This window comes from Neolamprologus multifasciatus, chromosome 1, assembly GCF_963576455.1.
Source record: "Neolamprologus multifasciatus chromosome 1, fNeoMul1.2, whole genome shotgun sequence".
Taxonomy (NCBI): domain Eukaryota; kingdom Metazoa; phylum Chordata; class Actinopteri; order Cichliformes; family Cichlidae; genus Neolamprologus; species Neolamprologus multifasciatus.
Window position 1 is genome coordinate 36408454 of NC_140439.1, and position 19679 is coordinate 36428132.

Genomic DNA, 19679 nt, shown 5'->3' on the forward strand with positions numbered 1-19679 from the left:
GTAGTCCGTATATAGCCCATATGCTACTGGTGGATCATGTTTATGCAGGTTGAAAGAAGATAAAGACTCTTTGGCAAACAAAAAGGGATTAGATTACAGTTTCCCAAAATGAAATTTGAACAAGTACATTTGTTAGTAGAAGAAGAGAAAGTCTTGACCTGGAGTTTGATGATATCAGAGTGCATAAGAAGATAATTATGTCCCCTTATATACATGTTTATCACTCTACATAGGTAACAAAGCCACGCATTTGTTATAAGAATCTGTGTATAATGTTTGCAATTGTACTCATATTTAGGTTAGATAAATGCGTTAATGTGTTTTCTTTGCCTTTATATATTTCTTTCAGATTTTGGTCACTGAGGAGGAAGTGTGGGTTTATCAGAACAGACGTTTCCTTGGATGCACATTGCTGATAAGATCAGCGAAACTAAACTTAACCAGTAAATTTATTAAAGTAAAGCCATAAAATGAAATCAGTTCAGTTTTCAGTATTATTTGTCATATGCAAGTTAGCACAGGGTCAACATTGCAATGAAATGTGTTTGACGAGCAGCAGTCACTCAGCAGCATGATAAAATATAATAAAATATAATAAAATATAATAAAATATAATATAATAAAAAAAATAGAAAAATAGTAAGAAGCAAAATATTAGAGAGACATGGTAAAAGAGAAAAGATGACTAAATATATATGCATCTATAAATATAAATATATGTACACTAGTGATTAAATAAGAAAATCTTGAAAAGAAATATGACGGGAGGGCAGATGGGACATTGCACAGGAATGAGCAGCAGAAAATTACAGTATTGCACTTTTAAATATAAATATCAATAACAATAAAGTGAAGTGACCAGTGCAGATTAAACAGAGTACTTGTGAAGCTGCAGGGTAGCTTCTGAGTGCTGTGTTGCGTGTGTTTAAGTGTTGTGGTTGAGGTGTCGTATGGCTTGGTGGTAAAAACTGTAACTGTAACTGTAAAACAGTAAGTTCAAAGATGATAAAGTGCCATTTATAGAGTTCGGGGGAAGTTTTCACTGGGTTGTAAACTGTGATCAATTGCCAGAACATTAGTCCAGCAACATATTTTTAATCTATTTTTATTGATGTAAATATGACAATTAACTGTAATATTGATTCCAATTGACATTGGCCCGCATTAGATAATAGCATTGGTTTTCAAATTAGCTGTTGCACTTCTCTGAATGTGTAGTCACTCGAAGTGTTCCTGCAAGCTCATGTGTGCATTTGTTTGAGCTCAGTATTGGCAGTGTGAAGATTTTCAATTATGAGTAGCTTTGCTGGAAGAATAAACAGCGAAACTATTGGCTAACCATTTGTATCATTTGCAATTAGTGTAAGAACTAAAGCGTGATTTTCCTCACTGTCTTGCTCTGTCTCTGTCTCTCATCCCTGGCTTTAATTGGCGTTTTTGTGCAAAAATGTAAAAAGTCACTAAGATGGCAACAGCTTTCCATTCAAGGAGATTATGGATGGAACAGTTACCAGTGAGAGCAAATAGCCTTTTGTAATCCTCGGAGGACATTTAATTAACTGGCCTTCCTTTCAGTTACTTTTTTTTTTTTCTGTCTTGCTTTCTTAGTCTCTCTCAATCTGTTTCTCCTCTCCTTTTTCTTACTTATTTTTTTTGTCTTACTCCATTTGTCTCCTTTTTTTTTTTTTCAAAGATGTGAAGGCACAGCACTCATGCGTGCAGACACACACTCACAGGTATACCAAAAGTCTTTTCTTCAGTGGGTTGAAGGCTGGAGTAGTTAGTTCAGCATGTTAGCACTAAATGAGAGAAAGCGAGAGCGAGAGGAGGGGTAAACTCCACATTATGCTATCAGTACTGTCAGCATAATGTTGAGCAGGAGGGGGAGAAGGATGGGGAGAAAATGAGGTAGCAGAGTTAGAAAGGTGCTGATTGAGGTCACCGGAGGAGTGCAGACGAGAAAGGAGGGCTCTCTTTCATTCTTCGGCTGTTAAATGAAGTGCCGTCACATTCATATTGACATGTCCAAGCTCACTCATTTATGTAGTGATGTAACATATTTACATATAGACTTAAGCTGATTCATCAGTTGCATCATATCCACTTAAAAAAGCCTCTCTGGCTGGTGCTGTACCTTGGCACTTTAAGGCTTCATATGAGTCATAACTGTGTTCTTGTTTCACAGAGATATTAAAGGCTTTTGGACACATTTTATTATGACAGTTTGGTTCCCGTGATGCACTGTTTATCCTTGGTAAGTTGATGTGCTGAAGACATGTGCTTTGCAATGAATTGGTGTAATTTTTTCATGTAATTGACTTCATAATGCAGCCCGCTGCAAAGCAATTTCCCAACAGAAATTTCAGAAGTGTCCCAAGTTGATCCCAAGGATGAGTATTGAGGCTGATCGAGGCATATTTCAGTGATCAGGTCATCCTCAAATAAAGCAGATCTTAATGTGATCCCTTCTTTTTTTTATTTCGCCGTATGTTTTCCACCTCTGCCTGCTAGTCTTTCTGTACTGCTCTATATCTAAGTAATAGCCAGTCTCTACACTGCAAGCACTTTACTTAGAGAGTGAAAACTGTGGTGTGAGTCTGAAAAATGATTTTCTCACAGTGCCCACATTCAGTTGGCATTATATCTATTAGATCAGGAAGTAACAAAACCTGCCTACTCATTAGCCTATTACAACCCAGTGTTTTTAAACGAAAAGCCACCTGGTCTTTGCATTGGAGCAGTATTGCAAAGGTATCTGTATGGCCATCTCTGAGAATGCTCCATCGTCTGTTTTCAACAATAATAGGAAGTCCTTTGTACCAGAATCTGCCAGAACAGGGTGAAGAGTCCAAATCTGTGAATATTTAGAGTGTTAGATAATGTCATCATTTGATCTGCTGTCAAGGTTACTTGTTAATTTAGTATTTGCCTCGTTTGAAAATAACTCATCCAGGGTAGGAGGCACACGCCAGTGTAGTTCTAGTGTTAGTCCCAACTAGGGATGCAACGATACCAATTTTTTCAAACCGATACGATACCGATACTTGGTTCTGAGTACTTGCCGATACAGAGTACAAAAAACGATACTTCCACCACACACACACACACACAAATACAATTAATTGGAAGACAGGTTTTATTTTATTCTCTGCCGATAAAAAATAAAATCTTAATAAAAATGACCACAAAAAAATTTCAAGTGAAAAATAAGCACTTCTGTTAAATTATTGCAGAGTCTCCACATTGTAATTTTACAAAATATCACTGAACTATTGGCACTGTCTCGAGCTTTCAGAATAATAAATAAACACTTCTGTTTGGAATAAAATAAATACAAATTAGGTTTGCGAATAAAATAAACTTTTAAATTATTGCAGAGTGTCCATATTGTAAACAAACAAACAAAATAATTATTATTAAATAAATAATAAAATATAAAAAATTATAAAATAAATAATAAATAAAATAATAAGTGGCCCCCTAGTGGCCAATCTAAAAAACTACAACAGAAATGACAAGCCACCCTCTGATTAATGAAATAAGTTGGTATCGGTTCATGGTATCAGTTAACGAGTATGAGTACACACACATTTTACAGTATCGGCCCCGATACCCGATACCAGTATCGGTATCGGTGCATCCCTAGTCCCAACCTTGGATGAATGGGAAGTGCTGCATCAGGAAGGTCATCTGGTATAAAATCTTGGCCAAATAAAACATGCGGATCTAGTGAAAGCATAAGATTGGGTGCCAATCTTGGAACTGTGGTAGTGGTAGTATGTGAGGGTGGTGCAGGACATGTATGAGGACAGACAGACAGTGGTGACGTGTGTGGTTGTGAGTAACAGATGGTTTAAGTTGGGGTGTGATTAGGTTATGAACTGGCTCTACTTGTTTGTAATGATGATGGTCAGGTTAACAGATGAAGAAAGGGCAAGAGTCTCTTTGGACTATAATGTTTGCAGACAACATTGTGATCTGTAAATAGAATAGGGAGCAAGTGGAAGAGAGCCTTTAGAGGTGGAGGTATACTCTGGAGAGGGCAGGATACGTGTATTCACGTTTATTCATTATTCATTGTAATAACAGATTAATACTGTGAGCAGCGAGTTTCTCAACTGCAGGTAATGATGGTAGTTCTTGTTCTGCTCTTTAGCCTACGTGAGCTCACGGCTCCAGCACATGAACTAGTTTAACTCTTCAGTTTGCCCCACCTGACCAATATTAGCTAGTTGCTGATATATTAGTATTGGCATTTGTAAGGAACAATTTACATGATTTTAACCACTTTTTCATTGTGTTATGAGTTTTGATGTTCCATAGTCTGTCCACCAGAGCACATTATGAAACTTCCCAGTTGGCAACATGTTTCCAGTGCCTGCTGACTACCAGCTAACTACACAGTAAAATAAGTATCTGTATATGTGAATCGACCGTAAAAGTCCTCAATCGGTGGAGCTTGACCTGAATCATATCACGGACTGACGCAACAGCTGTCCACACTCTCAAAAGGGAAGCGGGAATGGCAGTCGGTGATCATTAGCAGTGAAAACTTTGAAAATAAGAACACGGGGATTTTATGCTTTGGTATTTTTTGTCTGTAAATATAAAGTGATTGTGGGAGTAACTTTAACTTGCCACAGACATAACATTAGTATGAATTTGAGTCCATTTTTTAATGAAGCCATCACTAATGATGCTGTTTTGCCTTTTCTTTTGTTTTGGGTTTTTTTTTTGTCCTTTTTAAGCTTCAAAAGTCAAATAGTGAAAAGGGCTGCACTTTGACCACAGTTACTGATTTTGGTTCATGTTAATTGAGTCGTGTTATGATCAGAAGACAAACACACACAGCTACCATTTTTCATTAGGGGGTGATTGACTCTACATATTCTGTATGTGGTCCGAGAACAAGACGAGATGAAAGCACTGTGGCAGAATGAAATTTAGAAATCCTTGGACTAGGTTGGTGGGCATGGAAAAGCCTTCTATGGCACTGTTAGTAATTGCAGGTCCCACTGTTTCTAGGAATTGCAACATGTCATTAGATCCACTAAGATGCATTAGTGATGGGGATGGCAATAGCACCATGCTGTATCTCCCTTTAGCCACTAATCCACTGATGATTGTTATTAGTGAGAAAGGCGTGTGCATGTGTAAGATGTATTCTGGCACAATGCTCTGTATATTAGCTTGGTGATTTATTGTCTTGGATGTGCTATCCCTTTTTCTCAACGCTGCATTGTCCTTTTTCCAATTAATTTTGAATCTGTTATGGCCTCAAAGACGAAGGAAGAGAGAGAGATTATCAACAAATACACTGATTGAACCACAAAGTCAAGTGGTATGCTATATATTTGGGGGGGGGGGGGGGGGGGGGGGGGGGCGATATGGCTGCTTAATTCTGCTCTTCTGTCTTCTTTTGATGTCTTCTTATATTTTTCTTTGTAACACCCCGCGTCATCTCTAATGCCACTGATTTATGCAATTGCTTTTTCGTGCTTTTCTTTTTTCTGTCTCTACTTAATTCTTCCATCTTCCACTTTTCGTTGTTCTGCTGTTTCTATAACAACCGCAGGGTCATTTTTCAGTCTCCGCGCTTCACTCTTAATCCTGTTCATGCGACACTCGGCTCTTATTTTCTTGCTGCTTTTTCCTGCTGCGCTCTATATATTGCTTGATTACAACCTCTCGTTCTGAAAATATATTTATAGCTTAATGTCTTTTTCTCTATAGCTTCTGTCTGTCCACATTATTCGGTGCACAGTCGTACGCGCAAAGGTCTTTTCTCACCTCGCTACTTGTTTCTGTGACGCCAAATAGGAATTTGAATTTTTTTTTTTACAGCAGGTATCAAAGCAGATACAAATGAGAGCAAGTCTTTGGCTCCAGCCCTGAAATTACTCCTCTGCTTCCCTGCTGTGACCAGCTAGCACTGATGTGTGCTGTGCGTTTGTGGGTGGAAGGGTGGGTGTATTGATGAGGACTGTATGGGACCTCGCTGTGTTTTACCACTGTCACTATGATTGCTGTTTACTGTGGATGCAGATTGCACGGCACTGATTATGATTACTAGTTGAAATGTGAAGATGGCCTCTGCAGTTTCTTTTGGATTACATTTCCATTGTTCACATGGGACATTCAAGAAGGCAACAGAGGGAGATGACAGCTTAATATAAGAAAGTGTAACTGAATAAGATGATTTTTGTATTTATTTGTTTGATTTATGTGTCTGAACATGGCTTTTGCTTAAGCCTTAGTTACACCAATCTGAAATGTATAAGCTTCAAACCTCTTAATTATAACTGTAAGTACAATATAAAGAGTTTATAATAGTATGGGGTGTCTATGAAGAAGTCACTATTAAGGAAATAAAGCCAAGAGACAAGGCTGAGATATTCCAGATGAGACAAGAACAGGATTGAAAATGAGCGGCAACAAGTGTCATTGAGTAATGAACCCAAATTGTGACATTTTTGTGTCAAATTGTCATCAGTATGTGCAGAGGAGGTCAGGACAGAGGTATACCAGTGAGAGTCTGCCGGCTTTGGAGGCTTGGACATGATTACAAATAAAATTGAATTGAATTGTTTGGATCTTGATTTTGGTTAGTGGTGTTAGGGAGCTTTTCAGAATTGAAAGAATTACGAGAGCAGACAACGATGATACCAAACACCCTTCAATGCAGTAAAAGCATACTTGGATACACAGCCATGGATTGGCCGTCCCAGAACCTGGACCTCAATATTTCTGAAGCCGTATGATGATGACAGAATAGATTTAACAGCGTGAGAAAGTGGACATAACCTAGCAGCCTTAGGCTATGTCCACACGTACCCGGGTATTTTTGAAAACGCAGATTTTTTTATGCGTTTGCACCTTTCGTCCACACGTAAACGGCGTTTTCGGTCACTGAAAACGGAGATTTTTAAAACGGAGATTTTTAAAAACTCCGACCAGGGTAGATATTTTCTAAAACTCCGTTTTTGCATTTAAGTGTGGACGAGAAAAACGGAGAAAACTCAGAAAACGCAGCATCAAAGGTGTGCGCCTTTTTTTGACGTCACACTGTGCGCCACGTTATTGTTTCGGTGAAATTAATTTCTACAATACTGTTACTGTTAATTGTATCTGCAGTGTTTACATGCTTACATATACATACACAGTTACTGTCCCTCCACACATAGGACTTGGTTCTGCTTCTATGCCCCAGCTTTGTTTACTATTTCCCGCCGAGGCTTCTAGACTTCTGATTGGCCAACATTTCTGCACAGTTAGGAATATAGCGCCACCTGCTGCTTTGGCATGTTCCTAGCAGCGTTTTACTTCATTTCTGCCTTTACGTGTGGACGGGATTATTTTTTAAAACGAAAACGGAAAATCTCCGTTTTTAAAAATACCCGTGTACATGTGGACATAGCCTTAACACCAAGAAAGCAGATGAGTGAACACAGATCTTTCTTACTGACTATATACAAGAACCTTATTAAATTAAGTTAATAATGAGTTTACTTTTACTTTTTTACATAAAATGATTCATACTTTAAGTAATGCCATTTAATTATACATTTAATAAATTGTGCATATATGTCTGATTCTAATTAAATAACAAATCATTTAATCAATTTATTTTTGGCACTTTTGGCGTTCAATAGTCCAAATTGATAAAGTGAAATTGATTGAATTTGACCTGAGCCAGTTAGTCTGCAGCACATATTGGAAAGACAACTGTGTTTCCGTCTGAGTTATTAGTGGTTGGTAAAACAGAAGGCTGAATGTCTGGTTTTCTTTGGAGTCAGTGGTTATGAAAGAAAAGAGCAGCAGTCAGAAGACAGAAATGAACTAAATAAATACATACTAATGAAGGAACCTAGCCAATGGCTGTGCCTTCGTAGTGTAAGACTACATGAAACATTAACCTAAAAGAAGTAAATTATAATATGTAAATGTAGCCAACAAAAAAATGAGATAAAATGGGACTAGCTCTGAAAAGATTTTATAATGCTCAATTATTTATCTTTTTGTGTGTTTCTCACATTTAGTCTTTAGTGTTTCATCTAGGCTAACAGATGGGTAATGAGGTCAGCTGCCCTTCTTCTGTTTTATATATAAGTGTACATATGTGAGCGAGAGAGAGCCTCAGTGTGATCATTTTAAATCATTCAGCTATCAATAACATTGCAAGCTGCATTCATAAACTGCATGTGATGCACAGGCACAGCTACCTGCTAATTAGTGCTAAGTAACTGGCTCGGTTTCGCTCTCCAAAGCTGAAGCACACTTTTTGGATGCTTTGTACCCCACAGCAAATTATATTATTCGTCTCATACTTCTGTTAAAAATGCTCCACAAATCACCACAACCAGAGGACCAGTTCACTGGAGGTGAGACCCAGCAGACGGCTACCTGGTTCTGTCATCTATGCAGTGTTGGGGAGTAACGGAATACATGTACCGCCGTTACGTATTTAAAATACAAAATATGATATGAGTTACCGTTTAAAAAGGTGGTATTTAGAATACAGTTACTTTGTTGAAATAAATGGATTACACGGCGGTACTTCCCTGTTTCATATTGTGGCGGGTCAGGACTGTTTGGGTTTTGTTTGACAGCTACGTTCTGTTGTTCCAGGCGGCAGCGTTACGGTTGCCATGGTTACAGGGTGCCGCTCTCTCTCTGCGTGTTTCCTGGGTGAGAGAGGCCTTTTTGTTGTTGTTGTGCTAAGCTAATAAGCAGAATGCTACAGGTATAACTCTAAAGAATGTAGCATCATAGGCAGTGTAGTCCGTGCTGCAGGGAGAATGGACTGCCATACACGTTATGTGTCTGTGAGCGAGGGAGGGAGAAAAAGGAAAAGTACGAGCTGTCATCCAGCAAAAACGGGAGCTGGAAGCATGTAAATATAATAATAACCACTGCAGCCAAGAAGAGAGCCTGACGAGCCCAGTTGTAAGTAAGCTATTAAGACTCGACTGTACACCGTGTTCGTGTTTTCCTCCAAAAACAATAAGTTCAGTTGGAGCAGCCTTTCAACGCCTCTCTCTGTCTCTCACTAGCAAAGTTGACCCAGACAACAAAGTAAAGCTAGTTTTCGGCTATGAGCCCGACACAGAACCCGTATTAGCCAGAGGTCCCTTTACTACGGTTCGGAGCCGCGGACCTTCAGTAACAGTAATAAATCACAGCAATAGTACATTCATGTAGTTGTAAACAGCATGATAATATATTAAGTAATCCAAAGTATTCAGAATACGTTACTCTCATTGAGTAACATAACGGAATACGTTACAGAATACATTTTGGGGCATGTATTCTGTATTCTGTAATGGAATACATTTTAAAAGTAACCTTCCCAACACTGCATCTATGTTACCTCATCCGACAATCAAAATTTTATCAGTATCCAAATAAATAAATTGCTGTAGTAATAGAGCCAGAAACTGTTTTCTGTACCAACCTGTATACTTGCTTTTAATTCTGTTACTCTAAGTTGGGCATTTTAACATGGGAGTCATTTTTTGGCAATTTTTCAGCCCCGGAGGTTGATTTTAGATTAATTAACACTTCCTGGAAGGCGTCATCACACTTACACCAGGATAATAAGTTGTCATAAACACTCTTCTTCTCTCCAGTCTGTCTTCTGCTGTTCATCTTCTTGGTCATCGCTACCCGTTACCTCTCTCACACACAGACACACACACACAGTGACAGTAGAGGATGCGCAACCATAGCTGAGTGCAAAATGCAGCTGAGACACTCAGATTGAGCTGCAATGAAACAAGGCCAAATAAATTACATAAATGTATGTTTATGCTTGTTGCCCGTTGTTCGTTACAGGGAGCTTCTTGGTATGGAAATACTCCACTGCATATTTTAAACCTAGTATTTGACTTCAACTAAAACTGCCTTCTTATTTTCCTTGTTCTCTAGGTCCAGAGTGGTACTTGGTCAGAGTGGAGTTAACGGTGACGGATGTAAATGACAACATCCCAGAATGGAGCATGGTTCCTGCTCCCTTCCTTGCTGTGGTTTCCCCTGATGCCTCTGCAGGTTCCCTGGTCTACAAGCTCTTTGCTGAGGATGGAGATGAAGGCAACAATGGTGAAGTGGAGTACTTTTTGTCCGACGGTAGGTTAAATTGCTTCTTCTTTTTTCGCCTGCATACTGTGTTAAAGAAGCAGGTTGACTGTTTACAGCGTCACAAAAATCACAAAACAGGGAGGCAATAATGTGACGGAGGAGCTATGGAAGTGACAAGCTAACAGTAAGCAGCTAATAGCAAACATACAACTGCATTATTATATGAATCTTGTGTTTTTTTGTATTTTTGCAGTTTTTATATTTGATGGTTTTCTTAAGGTGCAGTGTATTTGACCTCGCAAGGCCACCATAGTCGATAGCTATGAGGGATTTGCGTAGTAGACAGCAAACCGCAGAGCATTTGGCTTTTCACTATTGAAATTGAAAGAGTGTACGAAAATAAATTTCTTGGAGTGATAATTGATGATAAGCTGAGTTGGAAGTCTCATATAAACCATGTGAAAACAAAAATGTCAAAAACCATTGCTATTCTCTATAAAACAAAGCATGTCCTGAACAAAAAATCATTATACACACTCTATTGTACTCTGTTGCTTCCATATGTGACTTACTGTCTGGAGATATGGGGTAATGCATATAAAACGAACACTCTTCCTATTTTCAAGTTGCAAAAAAGAGCTATAAGAATTATAAACCAATCAAACTATATAGAACCAACTAACATTTTGTTTATTAATCTGAATACCCTGAAATTTTATGATTTAGTTGAATATAAAATGGCACAGATAATGTATAAAGCACAAAATAACTTGCTTTGCCCCAGTACTCAGAAGCTGTTCAAAGTCAGAGAGAGTCAATATGACTTAAGGGGAACAGATTTCTTTAAAAAAAACAAGATAAGGACAAATATAAAGCAGAGATGTGTTTCTGTTAGAGGAGTTAACCTGTGGAATAGTTATGACAGTGATTTAAAAAGGTGTAGTTCATTTTCCTTGTTTAAAAATATGTTTAAAAATAGAGTATTAGAAAAATATATATATCAAGAATGAAAAGAGCAAAAAAAAAACAAAAACAAAAAACAGAAAACCTCTTGATTCTTTTGCTTTGATGTAGTTACTTACTAAGGTGGTGGTGTTTTTTCTTGTTTGTTTGTTTGTTTGTTTTGTTTTTGCTTTGTTTGCCTTCTCTCACCCCAACCGGTCGCAGCAGATGGCCGCCCCTCCCTGAGCCGGGTTCTGCCGGAGGTTTCTTCCTGTTAAAAGGGAGTTTTTCCTTCCCACTGTCGCCAAAGTGCTTGCTCATAGGGGGTCATATGATTGTTGGGCTTTTCTCTGTATCTATGAAGCGCCTTGAGGCGACATTTGTTGTGATTTGGCGCTATATAAATGAAATTTAATTGAATTGAATTTTATTATTTGCTTCGAGCCCTGTGTACAGGATCTGCATGCTAAAAGATCTTTTGTTAAAAGGGTTGGCGTAATAAGCAAATGCTTCAGCCAATACCTTTTGATTAGCCTTGTCTCATGCTTTCTTGCTTTGTGGTAAATCTTTGTTCTGTCTTCACTGAGATATTTGAATGCTAATCAATAAACAATAAACAATAAACAATAAACAATAAACAATCACACTGAAAAAAATAGACAAATTATATGCAAAACCTTTGAACAAAGAGACATTTGTTGGTGTTGGCATTTTTAATAAAACAAAAGTCTCAGTTTCATAAATAATTTGCTTGATTTAAAATGTTTTGTTGTTTTGATCAGTGCTTTTTTTTATGTTCTGTATGGTGCAGACTCAAGTATACACTCTCTTTGAGCTGTTGCCCTCTGCAGTGCTGAGTTTTATGCGCACACAATTCTCCAGTGTCTTGTCTGTTTTTTTTTTCCACTGTGCAAAATAATTGCTTTTGTTATTGTCTGCTTTGTAATGATTTCTTGTCTCTGTTTTAGAATCTGTTTAAAAAGATGATTTTTCAATTTTCCTCATGGGGATGCATTGGAATAAACTGACTGAAAAATTATGAGAAAAAACATAGACGTATTATTGTTAATATCTATGCTAAACTTTTCAATTTAAATGCTCAATCCCACCTCTCAGAGTTTAACTTCTAAAAATGCAGTCTATTTTGGATCAAGGTCTTATTGAATCCTGTTATTCTGAATACAGGTCATGAATTTTAACACCCCAGTTCCTGTGGTTTTTGCATTTTCCTCTCAGCAACTTTGAATACTGATTGTCCAGTCATCTTATTTTATTCGTGACTGCTTAGCATGCACTTAAATATTTCTGACAACTTTTGAAAGCAACTTTTGTGCAAAGTGTTTCGCCCTGTGATCCTTTTCACTGGATGATCTCTGTTGTTGTGTGTTGCCTTGTTTGCTTATCTTGTCTTTGGTGTATTACCCTTTTGTATATGATCAAACAAATCGTCCGCAGGTGGTGATGGTCGTTTTGAAGTGGACAGGAAGACTGGCCAGGTACGAACTACGGGCCTTCCCCTGCAGCGGGACAGGGAATACCTGCTGACAGTGGTGGCTGCTGACCGGCTGGGCAGCCGCAGTGCTCCTGCTGTCATCTCTGTGGTCGCTGGACCCCGGCCACCACAGTTTACCAATGCCTCCTTCACTATTGCAATACCAGAAAACACCCCTGAAGGACAACCGTGAGTTTGCACACATTCATCCACTGAAATCCCCTACAGGACATCTACATGAAACAATATACATGACATTGACTACACACACACACATCTGCTGTTTTCCTTTTACTATACCATGATTAATATTCATGATGAAAAATATTACTATTACTTTGTGTCTAAAGCGACACAATCATGATGGGCATTTAATGTGTACACTTTTATTTATTTATTGGCTGTGATCTTAGATCCTCGTGTTTTACAGACTAAATCCATACTGTGGCTCAGTTAGCCTTTAGCATGTGTAGCACAGTAATAGGATTACCTTTAAATATTTATTTGCATACACAGTAAGAATAGGTAGTCATTGACATTTTTGCAGTCGCATTCTTAGCAGAAAGCTCTCTCTGGTGCCACATAGGGCTGTAACTTTTTTCATCATCCATCACCATCAGTAAGCATTAACCCTTTAAAGCCGGTCGGAGCGGGCACACTCTGTTTTGCATAAATATTTTTAAATCCCGGTAGCTCTGCAACCACTAAGCAATAATTTTTTTTGCATATGAAACTGGAGGAGTTGTCTTATGCCATCAGCTTGTCCTCGGTCACAGTTTCCTTCCACATATAGTTTTGCAAAAACTGCATAAAAAACACTTGCAGCAACAAAAACATAATATTCCAGAAACACGCTTTGCCGATCTGATCAGCTGTTTGTAATAGAGATGGCACGATACCACTTTTTTATGTCCGATACCGATACCGATATCATAAATTTGGATATCTGCCGATACCGATATGAATCCAATATAGTGTGTTTTTTAATCAATAAAACGTTTTTTTTTAATATCTTGCTGCATTTTGTATAAGTTTATACTCAAGTTTAAATAAATAACAACACTAAAGCTATTCTGTTATACCTGTATGTAAAAAATACAACAAAATATTTCATAGTTCAGCAATACTGATCAATCTAATAAACGTAAACCTGCTCCATCCTCCCTATTCTGGTATTTTAAAGAGTACTTAGCAGAAATATCAAGCAACCTAACTAATAGGGTTGCAAACTCCCAGCAAAAAAAAAAATAGGGAACCACCCTCTTCCTCATGATGCTTAATTGATGTAATCAAATTTAATTTGATGCAGGGGGAAAAATGCACAGAAAGAAATTATTTTTCAAGAATAATTAAATAGATTCAACATCTTTCTTCTACAGAATTGCAGACTGCACAGATGGTATCTTCCCAAAGGAAAAAGTAGTATAGCTTACTATGGTATATTAGACTTAACAGTTACTATATACAGTAATGGACTTCTATATATTTTACATCAGATTAAAACTTTGGGTGTAAGAGTCAGATAATTATTTATTAAAAGCTAGATATTTTAAATGAGAACAAGAAAGAAAAGTATGTCTTTGTGCCCCCTTTTCCCTGTTCATGCCCTATCGGCCCCCCTGGCTAAACTTTGCTAGATCCGCCCCTGCACAGTTACAGCCGTCAGCTACGTAGAAAAAGATCCTGGTGTAGAAAGTAATATTAAATAAATTCTAACAACAGCTTATCAAGCTTAATAGTGCTGCTGTTGTTCAGCCGCTGGTTTCCTCTTTCTGGTGAGAAGTGGGCCAAAAACTAAGAAGAGAGACGGACTCTCGACAGAAAAGCCGATCAGCTGATCATTAAGCAGTTTCATGATTGAAGCAGCAGGAGAGAGAGAGAGAGAGAGAGAGAGAGAGAGGCAGTCGCTCCATATATCTGTTGTTAAGCTTAAGGTGGGAATGCTTTACAAACATTCAGAGATGAACTTACACACTTGCTTTACTTCTCTCTGGGAAAACTTCCTGGAGATGAAATGCTGGTTTGCTAGCAAGGCTACAAATACACACAGCGGCTCTATCACGTGACGCATACTGCAGCAACGTGCTATGGTTATGAGCCGAGTTACGCCATGTAGCAAGCTTTGTGAGGTGCTTTTTTGATATTTAATGGATCGGATTACATTTTTTATTTCTCCCCGATATCCGATCCAGTAATTTGGGTCAGTATCGGACCGATACCGATACGTAATATCGGATCGGTCCATCTCTAGTTTGTAACACTTCCTACGTCCATCAGCGTGAACTATCGCATGTCCACCATGTCCAGCCCGAAACCGGAAGTGACGTCATTTTCACGGAAATGTAGTTTTTTACCATCAGGGCCTCATGAGCCTATACTGGTGTTTTTAATAGTTATGTTTGACTTTATGACTTTCTGTGTCGCACTTTTTTGCAATTTATGTAATTACTATGCACTTAATGCATACATATTATTAAAATTTGGGCTATAATGGTTGTATTGATGTATAGCAATTTGAAATGCTCCCAAAAATGGCTCCACAACATGTAAAAATATAATATAAGCTCTGGCGGACTTGGTTCTATGGTAAGTCTTAAAGGGTTAAACTTGTCATTGTACCAATCACAAAATAGAAATATTATCTTCTGTGCAACTCAGTGATGAAAAATATAGCTTTGCTAAATATATGTTTAGATAAACTTAAATATCCTTAAAATTAAAAAATGTCGACCATGGCATTAGTTGAGTTGAGCTGAGCTCAGCTGCAATCCTGACAGATCAGCTCATCTCGATGCCAGCCAACATCAGCTTTTCTCAGCTAATACCCTTCTATACATCCACTTATAAAGGGCTCTCGATTAATGTTTCTTTAGCCTGGCTTGAGGTAATGTCCATCTGTAAGCTGCTTTGCAACCCAACTTAAGGCAGTGGGTAGGACTAAAGGTATCTTAACCCTGTAATGCCCTTTGTATCATATGCGATACATGAGTTTCTGAGACCTCTATCTCATCAACATGATCAATACTTGCCATAATTTCAAAATGTTATGGACAAAACTCTTTTTTGTCTAAAATTTACATTTGTGTTAACAAAAAGTTGCCAAAAACGTCCAATGTGTTAAGTCCATATAACATCTGTGGACAGACTTTAAGGTGGCACTTCAGTCATTTCCCTTTCAACCTGGGAGAGACAGACGGGCTCTAACAGAGTCCAAATGACTCATAGAAACATATTTTCATGTTCTGATTATTTTCTGATTATTTTCCATAAGGCAAGAATAAAACAAACAAAGAGCTTATGTTCTGGCTTTCATTGATCAAATTAGCACTAATGTCCTTATTTTGGCTTCAGGGTCCACCTGCAGTCTCTTTACTGGGACTGACATATTTCTTCCTTCATCAGGGAAATGAGCACATTTATAATAAATACAGTGGTGTGAAAAACTATTGCCTCTTTCCAGATTTTTGGCACATTTTTCACATTTACATGTTTCGGATCATCAAACATATAATATTCAAAGATAGCTTGAGTAAATACTAAATGCAGTTTTTGGATGATTTCATATATTGAGCGGGGGGGAAAGATCCAAATCTACCTGGCCCTGTGTGAAAAAGTAATTACCCCCTAAACATAATAACTGGTTGTTCCACCCTTGGCTACAAGAACTGCAATCAAGCATTTGTGATGGCAATGAGTCTTTCACATCATTATGGAGGAATTTTGGCCCACTGTTCTTTGCAGAATAGTTTCAGTTCAGCCACGCTGGATTGTTTTCAAGCATGAACGGCCTGTGTAAGGTTATGCCAAAGCACCTCAATGGAATTTAAGTCCAGACTTTGGCGAGGTCACTCCAAAACCTTCATTTTGTTTCATTCTTTTGAGTCATTCTGAGCTGGACTTGCCTCAGTGTTTCAAATCATTCTCCTGCTGCTTAACCTGAATACAGTCGAGCTTTGAAACTGATGGCTAAATTGTCCTTCAGGGTTTTTTGGTAAAGTGCAAAATTCCAGACAAAGCAATGGTTTTCTAACTGGAATTCTCCGAGGAAGCCATATTTGCCCTGTATCTTTCTCATTGCTGAATCATGAACACTGACCTTAACTGAGGCAAATGAGGCCTGCGGTTCTGCATCTGCCCGCAGATGTTGTTCTGAGTCGTCTATGTACTATTGGAGTAATTCTGGTAGCCCAGTTACTCTTGCTAAGCTTCACCAGTGTTCCAAGTTTTCCTCATTTGTGGATAACCGCTCTCATTGTGGTTCATTGGAGACCCAAAGCCTTAGAAATGGCTCTGTAGCACTTTTTTTCACTGATAGATGAAGTGAAAGTGACTCAGTTTCTCATCTGTTCCTGAGTTTCTTTAGATTGTGGGATGATGTGGGTAGCATTTTCCCTTCATACACTGAAATATTTAAAAACTGCATTTTATATTTACTATTTACATTTCTTGTAATATTTGAAATATGTAAGTGTGAAAAACATGTCACGAAGGGGGCAAATACTAGCATTTGTATAGCTGTATGTCTCCTAATACCTCTCTTAGCGTTTTCAGGAAAAGGGCCGCCTTATCTATGGAAAACTATTCATCACTCAAACATAAAAAACACATATTTTGAATACATTATTTCAAACAGCTGATCATTTTGCAGGATTTGCACATGAAGTCAACTGTGTTCTTTTTCTCCATGTCTTTCCAGCTTCTTGGCAACACCTGCTGTGTCCTTCCAGAAGAAACCAATCAGCTACAGTCTGCTTATCAATCCCAGTAGTCTCTTCTCCATCTCAGCAGAGACTGGTGAAATCAGCCTGACGCGCCCTATTGACTACGAGAGCGACCAACATCGCTACTTGCTATTGGTGCGAGCCAGTGAGGGGATAGAGAGCATGAGCAGTGCAGCCGAGGTTTGTGTCTATATATATATTTATATATATATATATGGGTTTGTGTATGTGTATGTTGGTGAGTTTGAGATGTAAATTTCAAGAAAAAAAAGGCACATTTTCGATGCCAAATCCCTTGACTTCATGGTCTCAGAAGATTGGAGGCATTTCACATCTGCTTGTCAAGACATAGAAAGTCTGTACACAATACTTCAATAAATATTTAATTAAAAAAATTGAAAAATCTGCTGTCAAAAAATGATGTAATATCAGTAATTGTCTTCACACAGTATTGCTTTCTTTGAGCTGCTAATATACAAGCCACAGCCACCAGAATACCCTGTGCACTGATAGTTTGTAAGACAGCAGTTGAATTGTGGTGATTGTGATTTGTTTTATTCATTCATTCATTAATTTTAATGAACAGAAAACAGAAGTGATGGTTTTTGGTGGCGCTTCTGAGGCCACTATTATAGATCTTGGTTCGCTGGCACAGTATGTTAAACCAGACATCACTAATCTGGGAGTTAAAATAGAGGCAAATCTTAAACTTGAAAGCCAGGTCAGAGCTGTTGTAAGATCGAGCTTTTTTCATTTGAGGGAATTAGCCAAAATAAAGCCTGTCTTATCGAAACAGCATTTTGAGACAGTAATACCTTTGTTACTTCTAGGCTGGATTATTGTAACGCACTTTATTTTGGGGTTAGTGATGCGTCCATTAGGCGCCTGCAGGTTGTGCAAAATGCTGCAGCACGTCTTTTAACTGGAACAAAAAAGTCTGAGCACATTACCCCAATTTTAATTTCACTCCACTGGCTACCTGTACATTTTAGGATTGTTTTTAAAATTCTCTTATTTGCTTTTAAATCTCTTTAAACCCCCCCCCCCCCCCCCCCCCCCCCCCCCCCCGCTACTACAACCATATACACCTGCCCGTTCCCTTAGGTCCGCCAATCAGCAGCTCCTTAAGGTACCAAAAACTAAGTATAAATTTAAAGGTGATCGTGCTTTTGCTGTAGTTGCTCCAAAGTTGTGGAATAATCTACCCTTGCATGTTAGGCAGGCCTCTTCTCTTTCTGGATTTAAAAGTCTTCTTAAAACATATTTATTCGCTGAAGCCTTTGGCATTGATTAGAGGGGTTGACTCAATTTGTTTTAACATGTTTCAATTTATTTTAGTTTTTTAGTTATTTATCTTATCTTATCTCATTTTAATTTTCTTTACCTATGCTATTAGCATGTACAGCACTTTGTGAACTCTGGTTTTATGTTAAAGTGCTTTATAAATAAAGGTGGTATGGTATTTGTGTAATACTTTTGCAGACAGTCAAAATCATCACACATGTTCATAAGCTGTCAGAAGCATCCTTGAGCAGAAATACTTGATTCGTGCTGTGAAAATGTGGCCATATTTATTGATTCCCAGATGCTTCATAGATGGTAATCATTGTGAATGCTCCACTTGAAATAATAGTGTGCTTTGATGTTTCCTGATTTACATCTTTTTTAATTAAAGGTTTTTTCTTTATGTGGCATCAGCAGCAATGTAGAATATATACCAGACTGTTTCATGAAAATCCTTTCTGGAAAATGAAGCTTTTGAATTTATCAGTTGATGTATGTTCTAACCTTTGACTCTGCTCGTTAATACTGGGTAACGACCACAAGGATAAGGTTGGGAATAAAAGCAGCAGGTGGGTGGCTGGCCTCAGCCTTACAGATGGGGGTGAAGGCTCAGACATCTAAAGGGGGTTCGCAAAAGAGTTTGTGCTGCTGCGTTTCAATAGGAGACAGCTGAGGCGCTTCTGCTCAGGATCCCTCCTCGGTGCCTCCCTTTGAAATTTTCTGGGCATGGTCAACTGGAAAGAGACCCAGGAACACCTAGGCATTCCCCAGGAAAAACTTCAAATAGTAGCAAGGAAGTTTAGCCCGACTTGGAGAAAATGGGTACAGATGGACGCACTGACAGATGGGTGGATGGCCTCCACCTGAATTTATCAAAAAAGTTATCTTCACCTTGAGAGACATGTCTCTGTTTTTGTGAACACTGTTTCCTGTAAAACCCGAATAGATTTGTCTGGCTGCAGTGACTGCTTTGGGATTCCCGATGACTTCCTCACGTTGTCAGGAAGCGAGACAGAACAGCGGCTGACCGCTGCAGGCGCTGATGCATCTGGTCTGGTTTCCATCATTTCTCTGGCCTCAGGCTAAAAGATGTCCTGCTGAACCAATCTGTCCTAAACTGCTCCACTTTGGGCCTCTTTGGCCTACAGAGCAACAAAAACCTG

At 38.4% G+C, this 19679-nt stretch overlaps 1 protein-coding gene across 3 annotated transcripts in view; it reads left to right on the top strand.

Annotated features, from left to right (window-relative positions):
• LOC146526191 (neural-cadherin-like) overlaps positions 1–19679 on the top strand; it is a 381462-nt gene that overhangs the window by 83893 nt on the left and 277890 nt on the right. For 2 of the 3 annotated variants that reach the window (XM_085183449.1, XM_085183576.1), the window contains exons 2-4: positions 9928–10125; positions 12475–12700; positions 17208–17412. In XM_085183449.1, coding sequence (XP_085039575.1) covers positions 9928–10125; positions 12475–12700; positions 17208–17412 — 629 coding nt within the window. Of the gene's footprint in view, positions 1–8797; positions 8947–9927; positions 10126–12474; positions 12701–17207; positions 17413–19679 lie in introns of those variants that run through there. The other variant, XM_085183527.1, reaches the window with a different exon arrangement.